The 10,524-nt window shown below is 27.5% G+C and overlaps 1 protein-coding gene across 1 annotated transcript in view; it reads left to right on the forward strand.

The window, feature by feature from the left end:
* Positions 1–10,147, forward strand: part of LOC119690269 — a 28,454-nt gene extending 18,307 nt beyond the window's left edge. The window contains exons 2-4 of the mRNA XM_038105291.1: positions 9,339–9,477; positions 9,579–9,706; positions 9,770–10,147. Of these exons, the coding sequence (XP_037961219.1) occupies positions 9,373–9,477; positions 9,579–9,706; positions 9,770–9,890 (354 nt within the window). The 5' untranslated portion in view covers positions 9,339–9,372 and the 3' untranslated portion in view covers positions 9,891–10,147. The remainder of the gene's footprint in view (positions 1–9,338; positions 9,478–9,578; positions 9,707–9,769) is intronic.
* Positions 10,148–10,524: the final 377 nt, after the last annotated feature.

Raw genomic sequence — 10,524 nt, forward strand, 5'->3', positions numbered from 1 at the left:
AGTATATATTGGACTTCAATTTAAAGTACTATTAATCACTTAATTGTATAAAATTGTTCATTTCAGTCTTTCAGTCAGTCTCTTAACTCTATATATGGAAGTCACAAAATAATGTTTAAAATATATCATACTAGTATGTATCTAAACCTTTATTAAATCTAAAAGAAAAATATTTTGTTTACATACTTGCAATGACATAGAAAAGTACATTAGGTTCCCATAGGTTACAGTTTATTTCTAAAAATATATATTATTCATTTTAGAGAACTTACTTATCATTTGGTTAGTTTGAGTGTTATGATCTATTTACTTTTCTTATAAAAAACATATATTTTTTTATTTAAATTTTTATTAACCAATATTTATTAATAAGAAAAACTTTTACAGAGTTTCTTATATTTGAGATGTAGCTCTTCTATTAACTTTGCAATTACTTAACTTTACGTCTTAGAGCAATAGGTAAATAAAATTTTTCATATGTTATATATATATATTCTTATTTGAACCAAATGTGTAGAGTGAACAAAAATCATTAATTTACATATAAAAATTTTAATAATGGCAATAAACTAACAATTCACTATGTTTGCACAATATGCCACAGGTTGCAGATATAATAACGAGGGGAGGTTTACAAAAACTTATAAGGGAACTTTTACAATTCATATTCATATTGACTTATATATACATATATCTTATATATACATATATAAAGATATCTAAACATGTTATATATTTAATAATATTTAAGCATACTTTTATATATCCATTCATGCAATAAATAAAACTACATTTAAGAGGTACGAAATTACTGTAATTGTATGAGGGTTTGATATATACTTAGCCATACTATATATACTTAGCAAAATTTATATATTACCATTAATAGTGTAATAGTTCATGTATATAATTCAGCTAAAATTAAAGTTCTAAGTATAATTCATATAAAAGAATAACAATAATTTTACACTGTGAGGCTTGTTGCGCAAGTTTAGTGGGCAAGATAATATCTTTTTAAAGATTTAACATTTCTATTTAAACTAATCTAGGTAAAGGCAAAGATCCAAACGGTAAACAAGAGATATAACTGGATAATAAAATGTGCAGGCAGCTGATAAGCTGAGGTTATTGTGTAATTAAGGTGTACCCAGCAGGTCTGAGTCTACTTAGATTTTCAAAATTTATACATGCGTGTAATTTCTTGTGAATAAAGATAAAGATCATAGTAAGGGAGAAATTATGGTTCTGATATTATTTTGATATAACATATGTGTTTAGTGAATGTAATTAGGTAATTTGTATTAGAGTTTAATGCATATAGAAAGAAACCTTATGAGCAACTTGGGTGATTTCATTATCTTTTATCAACATGTGGTCAGGAGTTTGTGCAATTTTGATACGACTGCAATCTTGATAATAGAGTTTAATACGACTCTATTGTGCGTACTAGATTAGTACATTTTAATATGATAACTTCAATATTTACTCGATTTTTTATATTTTATTTAATAATATATTCATTAACAACCATTTTTACTTTGAAATTCAGATAACTAATTATCTAGAAACATCCACTGATGCATAAAATAACAAACATAAGATCCTAAATTTGGAAGAAAACCTTTAATATTAATTAAAGAACATACTAATAAAAATATTTTTATATTTTTTGAATATTTATTACATATACAAGTACATCTAAAACTAAACCTTCATTTAAAAGTAAATTACAGTTCGAGTTACATTCATTAGGATAACTATATTTTTTTGTATTTTCTTAAAGCAGAAAATAAAATTAAACATACTAAAAATGTTTTAACTAAACTGTACATTAAAAAAAAAACCAATTGTTAAACTAACAATGAAACTTATGGTACTACCCTCGTTTTGCACTTAATATATCGGGTGTTGTATTTTTAATGAGCTGCAATAACGTGTTGCATATGATGTTTATGAGCTTGTATATGACTGCATAAGCAATTAAATATTCAATAAGGATGTTCATAAGGCAAATACACGTAATAAGTAAAGAAATAAAGATGCACACAGCATCCTTAAAGAAGCAGCTGCACATTATTTGCATTATTACCGTAACTTGAAATTTGTTTTTCCTACTTGGCGTTTCCTCTTATAGTTCATTTTATTTCCATTTAGCACAGAATGGAATGGAATAGCAAAATTTGCTTACCTGGCGGAAATGGCAAACACCACTTCAATTGCAAACCATTTCCTTAAGCATCAAAGATTCATGCTTTTCGGGTTGCACTTGAGTGAGTAACCAACTCAAAGTCACTGCAACTTAAAGGGGAAATCAAATTGCTAACGGAAGTATTTTATAAAAGCATAAGAATTCCATTGGGCTGTGTGTAAGCAATTTTTAAAGTACCAATTATTTCAACCGATTTTGCAAAAAATAAACATATAATATATTATATAGTTTATAAATTTATTTAGTTTAGGGCCACGCTATAAAGACAGTCTTATGATGAAATCATTAGTACATTTTTGTGTAGATTTTGTGTGAAAAACAATTGTCATTAAGGTACATTTATTCCAATAATTGCATTAGTGTTCACACTTGCAATTTTTAAATCTCATTAGCACATTTTTGTGTGTATTTCATATGAAAACAGTCAATCATTATTACACATTTTTCGATTAAATTGTGTTAGTTGCACTTATTTAACCTCATTAGCATTTTTTTGTGTGGATTTTGTATGAAATATGATACATATTAATGCACATTTGACAAGTAAATTGCGTTAATGTAGGTAAACTGTAGTTGCCTTTTTACAATTTCCTAATTTTATTAGTTTTTGTCGTCATAATTTTGTATGATTTCATGGAAACAAAATTTAAACAAAAAAATTAGAATATAATTTTAAAAATTTAGAGGGTTTTCGAATAGCAAAGAAAGAAAGAAAGGACAAACACAAAACTTTAGTTAATTTTATTGAAATTTGGCTGACCATACAACGCTGTTTCGAGTATTGCCAAGTACTCTTCATCAGTGGTCTTGGGAAAACAATCGAATTTCTTAATTAGTTTATAGTCCATATATAATTTATTTAAACTGCAATTGCCAGGCTTAGAACTCGTGGTTGTCATATTAGAAGCGATAACTAATCGTGTTAAGCCAAGCCTACCCAAACTTTCCTTGCTCAAGTTCCAGGTTTTTTGTCACTTTTTTATTAAATTCATTTTGACTTCATTTTTTGAAATTGTAGTTTCAGTTACTTTTATTTAATAATAGTTTTTTTGGATTATAAATTTTGACATGAAATTTTATTCACAATGAAAAAAATTCCTAAGACCATATGCGAGTTCAAGTAAATTGTTGGTAACTTGAGGGAAATAGTAAATTATGTCGGTATGGCAGCGAATGTTCGCATTTACCAGAATTTCGATTAGAGTAAATTAAAGCTGTTTGAGCCAGTGCACTTAAGCACATTTACTATTTCTTAACTTGAGGTATTTTCAAAACCCCTCTTTACACCTTGATTAGATTATTGTTTATCACTTCATCAGACTAAGCAATAATTGACCTAAGATTTGTATACCTCCTCGAGGAGGCTGTAACCATTTTGAGATTTGATAACGCGGTGTTGGTAAGTCCGTATGTTTTTGGAAATAATTTCAAGGCTCTATGCTTTATGTATTTCTTGATGAGATCAATCTTGATGTCCCTAAGGATGAGGTAAATTAGGTATTACCATTCTGAAATTTTTATAAAATGTTTAATAAATAAATTTGAAAATAAATAAATAAATATTTATATTTGTAAGGTGCATAAAACCTCTAGAAAATTTTAATTTAATTTACCTCAATTTACACGAACTCGCACACGGCCTAAGTATTTTAGTGGCAGTTGTCGCAAAAACTTTTAACTAAATTTCAAAACAGTTTCCGTAGTTATTTTTTATCACTACTTGTGTTTGCTTATGTGCAGGAAACAAATGAGTTTCTTAAAGATTATGCTGCATACACATCAAATGCTACAAACAGGAAACAGGAAACAGCAAACAAGCAGCCATTATCACTGAAACAACTACTGCACGTGCGTTTCGGCCGAAGAGTGCCCAAAACTTTTTAATTAAATATGTCAACACATGTATGCCATTGAACATGCACAATGCCAATTGTACGACATGTGCACCTTACCTTAGGCCAGTCGACACAAACGCTTTGTTAAGAAGCATTACTTGGTAGTTGCAGCCTTCGTAAAACGTGCACACATACACACATGCACACTGCACACATACACGCATATGTACAAAGCGCAGGCTGAGCCGTTATGGTAAGCAGAATGACAATATGCTTACCATAAGCGACATTTTTAAGCAATTAAACGAATCAATGTGTAAAACTAAAAGTTTAATTAAAATTATATATACTATATACAATAATACAATAAATTATGAATGCATATATATATAAAATAAATAAAGTTCTTACAGAAACAAATATAAAAAGAAAAATCAAAAAAAATGTCGTATGTGCGGCACGCACACACTCTAAAGTATTGCCGAGAACAGAGGCCTGCTTGAGAACAGTTTTATATGTTAAGTGAATGCTTCATTTTGTATTTATTTCCTTCTCAATATTTCTCTTTCGAAATCATTTTTCTGTTCTGTTTTTACCATACGTTCACGTTTTTGTTTTTATTTGTTTTCATAATTTATTGTTTTCTGTTCATATTTTTTTTATTTGTAAAATTCAATTAAACTTTTAATCCATTTTCTTAACGCTCGTATCTACGTAAGGAGCTCGTGTTATTGAGTGAGTGCCACAATGGCAGCAAGTTATTGGTTGTCGGAAGTGCAAAACATCCATGCAACAACGTCCAGCCACTTTTACCTTTTAAATGTTGAATTCTGTGTATAACAGCATTTTAAATAAAATTGTTATTCCTTTTATACTAGTTTTAATTCAATTGTAACAAGGATTTATGATTGCAGCGTCACGTTTTTATTTTGAAAATGCAACAAAATTCTTGAAGTGTGCCATTACGCAAAAGCCCTACACTTCACATTTCGAATGCAGCAGGCAGCATGCAGTAGGTAGCAGGTAACAGGTAGCGGGTAGCGCATCGAGTAAATAATTTAGTTGCGTAAAATATGGTCACAAAGAATAACCGAATAACCGAACATATGTGTAGTGTATTCATTTACACACACCACACACACGCATCCATATAACGTGTGCTATAACGTGTGTTTGTGTGATCAAACATAAATCGACAGTCGAGAATCCAGTTTTTGCTGGACTGAAGCATGTTCTCTTAATTGACTTTTTTGATATCACCCACACATGCATAAGTCGAGTGAGTTTTATACATGCACACATACTCTACTGGCTCGCGCTTAAAATAAAAAAAGCAAAACAAAAAAAAACATTAACATTGCGTGTGCTTTGAGCTTAAGGATTTTTTTTTTCACCAACTTTTTTTATTTTTTTGTTTTGTTTTTGCAACGCGTAGAATTGTTTGTGTTTATGTAATGTTTAAGTTATGTCAGTGTAAAATGCGGAAAAATGTAAAAACCATTTTTTATTGAAGTCGTAACATGAAGGATTATAGCTGACCACAGTGGAAACATTCCGGTTAAGTGTTTAGTTCCTCCTGGTTGGACTGACTCGTCAGTCGTATTTGTAAAATAAAATTGCGTACATGGATGAATGCGTCAATTAAAAAACAAAATAAATTGTTATATCTCAAACTATATCTGTAGATTGGCAATTAATATAAAAGCACATCTTTTAAGTTAGCTACTAATAACTAAAATTTCTTTCACATTATATTATATTTATTATAATATAGTCACCTGTGTGATTCGTGGAGTAACATTCGCATGGCTTTCTCACTATAACGTTCCTAGATTAGGTTCTATACATAAGAAAGAATATATAAATCATGCAACAGATAATGCCTCCACAAACAGAATAGTATTGAAACTTAACAATTAAAATTAAAAAATATAATTAATTAATTCAATTATTCTACAGCTGGTTTATGATTTCGTTCTAATATAAACACAGCAAATGAAACTTCAGAAAAAAGTGCGAACACACAAGTCAAGTACGGCTTTGGGTCAGTTGGTTAAGGCGCGCTGACTCTGAGATTCAAATTTGGCAGGGCACGAGTTCAATCCCTGGTACTTGCAGTCTCAAAAATTATTTACGAATAATTAAATATAAGAAATAATTCCAAGACCACTGATACTGGGTATTTGGCAATACTCGAAAGAACTGTATGGTCAGCCAAAAATTCAATTATTTAAAATAATATAAAAAGAATTTTTGTTGTTGTAGTTCACTACTTTTCGGAAAACCTCTTTAAAAGCTCTTTATTATATAATTATATATATTATATCTTATATAATTATATATATTATATCTTATATAATTATATATATTACATCTTATCTTAATACATAATATAATCTTAATATATAATATATCCATTTACGTATAAAAGAAAGAAAACATAATTAAATTTTTTTTTTATGACTAATTTTTTATTATTCCTTTTAAGAATACGAACTTTTAGATCAGAGTTTCTAAACCGCCCATACACATCATTAACATTACCAATCTTTAAAATATTGCCCTTTGTACTTTAACGGTATTTTCTTCGCTAATCTTAATGAGTACGTGTGCACTAATCTTTATGAGTCTAAACTTAGATAATTGTTCGTCTTCCACTTCTTCTTCCTTTGTCAGTATTTCTATGTCAGCATAGGTCCATAGGCATTATATATTATAATTTTTATTTAACTTGATAGAGTTCTGTGTATATACATTCTATGAAATTCTTTATATAAATTATTGATTCCAGTTGTAACTTGTCCAAAGTAAGAAAAGACTTACGTTCTTAAAACTATATACATTGTAGTGTAACAAAATTGCTATATAGCACAACATTTTCAGAACTATTTTATCACTTTATTAAATGGCAATGACAAGTAATAACCTATATTGGAAGTACCTAAAAAACACTTTCAGAGTATAAAATTCGAGAGTGCTCGATTGTGAGAGATAACTTGAGTCACATTTTCTATTTAGTAAATAAATGTATTCTATTATATTAAAAAATTTAATCTTTAAAACTAGTTAGAATAAAGTGGAGTAGTAGAGGAGTAAATAAAAAGTGTTGTACTTTCGATTATTCTTCAAGAACTTTCTATAAGAGTCTTTGACAAGTAATTGATTAAATTTGGATCGGTGATATAGTGGAGTTCTGTAAAGGGTAATGATATAATAACAAAATATATTATGAAACCAGTTTCAGTTACATTTTAAGTAAATAATTTGTATTTTAAATGCTGATGGAAGTCAGTTATGCTAAGTATATTAAGCATTTCTTAACGTATCCTTTAACAAGAGGACATAAGTTTAACTAAACTCTACTGCATACTAATTGCGAAGTACGGCATACAAATAATTGCATTCATAATGAGTAGAAAGAAAACGAGCAAGATAAAGATACATTATTAAGAGATACATCAATGCGTGAATGTATCTACTTCAGCTTTTTAGTTTCATCCATAAATTTTTGCAAAGAAACGCTTAGCTTTGGTTAAATCACAAGATTAAAGTTTCAAGGGTAATTAAGAGAGTGAAATTGTTTTTATTTTTTTTTTGTTTGTTCTAACATTTTATTAGCAAAACGAAATCAAATTAATTTCTTTCACAAACTCTACTATTTCTTTCCTTTCCTCCTATTCTGGCATGAGAATCAATCTCATACAAATTTTCTGTGATTGCTAATTTTTTGGCCTTCGATTTGTTTTATTTGTAATTAAATTGATAAAGTAAAACAAAAGATTATTAATCAGTTTTATGACCACAGAACGTACAAATATTAACACAATTTTCCTTAATTAAAATTTTCTTCCAAATCACACTAAATTTACTGACTTGAAGGTTGCCCACTGTGAGAAGTCGGCGATTGTTGAATGGATTGCTTAATGGAACTCTGCAATTTGGAGTAATTATTTTATGCTAAAATAGAACGTGTTCCTATTGCTTATATATTGGTTTAATTGTTTGATTTATAATAAAAAAGAAAAAAAATAAAGAATACTAATTCTTTTGAGTTTGTAAAAATCAAAGCAAAGATATGTGCTTCCCCAATAGAATTTTAAGATTAAAACCGAATTGAAATTTTTAAAAATTTTCATTAGGTAATTTATAAAATACCTAATTTTATATTAAGAAATAAACTGAATTAACTTTAAGTAATATTAATTCGATGAAGGGTTCAATTGAAATTTATAGAAATCTTCGATAAGTATCTATTATCTTGGCTGGGATTTTAAGATAAAAGGAACAGAAATTAATTATTAAATTCGTATTGAAATTTTTAAAAATCTTTTACAAGTTTCTTGTATCTTGAAATCGCTATTTTTATAGTCAAATATTATAAAGTAGTGAAGTATGAAGTAGTGAAAATTATTTTTACAAGTCCACATTTAATTTGATTTAGAAATTTATAAAAAGGTTTCGAAAAATAATGAACTACAAAAACAAAAATTAATTTTTATATTATTTTAATTTTTAGCTGACCATAGAGCTGTATTGGTTGAGTATTGCCCAATACCCATTATCAGTGGTCTTGGAAATAGTTCCTGTACTTAATTATTTGTAAATAATTTTCTGAGACTGCAAGTACCAGTGAGACTGAACTCGTGCCCTGCCAAATTTGAAACTTCGAGTCAGCGTTCCTTAGGCAACTGCCCCAAAGCCGTACTTAATTTGTATATTAGAAATTTTTTCTGTAGTTTTGTTAATTTGCTATGAAAGTTTATAAACAAACTCACTTGCTGTGTTTATATTAGAATGAAATCATAAACCAGCTGTAGAATAATTGAATTAATTAATTATAATTATTTTTAATTGTTTTATATATAAAAATCGTATATAAATATATTGTATCTAAGAGTCAATATTTTTAGAATCAAGCAATAATAATAAGGTGGTCTAAATTTAACAAGTTTTAAAAATCTTAGATTAGTATTCTTATATCTAGTTAACAATATTTTAAAAAACAAAGGATTTCCTTTGAAGTGAAATTTTTTAAATCTTTGATAAATACCATGTGTCTTGTAATCCAGTTTAATCCAATTGAAATTTATAAAAATGTTAGATTTCGATATTTTTGGAATCATTTCACTCAAATGAAAGAACTTACATTATATAAAAGATTTAAATTAAATTTTTTGATTGTTGAAAGACTGATTATAGAAATAATCAATAGAATTTATTGAAAATTGGTCGAACTATCAAATGATATATAATACTAAAACCGTATATATATATTGTTTTTTTTTTCTTTCCAGAACTGTTCACATTTCAAGACAAAACAATATCAGAATGATGAAATTATTGCAAAATATGTTGTGCTTGGCAATTGCCTTCTCAATTGTCTTTGCGATTACGGAAGGGCGACCACAAAACTCTCTAGGAGATAATAACCAGGTTAGTTTTAGTTGGTCATAAAAGAAAAAAATATATATAAACATAATTGAAAAAAAAAAAAAATTTTGTATTCATAAAAATATAATTCACTGTTCATCTAGGACTTAGATAATATTGAATCCGATGTTGATGACATTCGTGGCGCTTATTATGACCTACCAGCTGAATCGCTTTACTCCAACGTACCTATGGATCGCTTGCAAATGCTCTTTGCTAAATATCGACCAAAGTAAGTATTTTATACTTAAAGAAAAGATAAATAACTAAAAATTGACTTTATATTTCAATTTAGCGCCTACCTTCGTTCTCCCACCTGGAACAACATGAATGAACTTTTCCGTGTTCCAGAGTCAAAGCGGCAGGTGCGTTACAGGCAATGCTACTTCAACCCAATCTCATGCTTTAAGAAGTAAATTTCTTCTAAAACTATGAATTATTTTACAAAAGAAAAAAACCTACAAAACTATTGAAATGAAAACCAAACTGAAGACATAGCAAAGCATATTTTAAGGAAAAATTATATTATAATTATACAAAAATAAAAATATATTATGGAATATAAAAACAAAAAAAAAAAAAAAATACACAAAAAAATTTCTATGTATGTAAATGTATTGTTTAAGTAACTGCAAATTTATTCAATTATTAATTTTAATTTAGGAAATTGACATTTCAAACATAACAAAAACATTAAATCCTTAATAAATATCTTTAAATATATTTAAAAATCAATTATATTGCTATTTGAGACTCAATATATATATACATATATATATATATGTAAATGTTTTTTGTAAAATTTTCAAAAGATATCTCAAGTATACAAATCAAAATTACATTATTAAAAAATTCACAATTTATATATATATATATATACGTTTAGTTCAAAAATTAATATTAATATAAATTTATTCAATACGTACATTATAAAAGATGCAAAAATGATATCTAAATAAAAGTTCTGTTTTAAAAAAAAAAATTATATATATGTTTTTCTCTTTAAGCTATATTGCTTTTTGTATTTTAAAAAATATATATAATATCGAG

This window comes from Teleopsis dalmanni, chromosome X (genome assembly GCF_002237135.1).
Source record: "Teleopsis dalmanni isolate 2A chromosome X, ASM223713v2, whole genome shotgun sequence".
Classification (NCBI taxonomy): domain Eukaryota; kingdom Metazoa; phylum Arthropoda; class Insecta; order Diptera; family Diopsidae; genus Teleopsis; species Teleopsis dalmanni.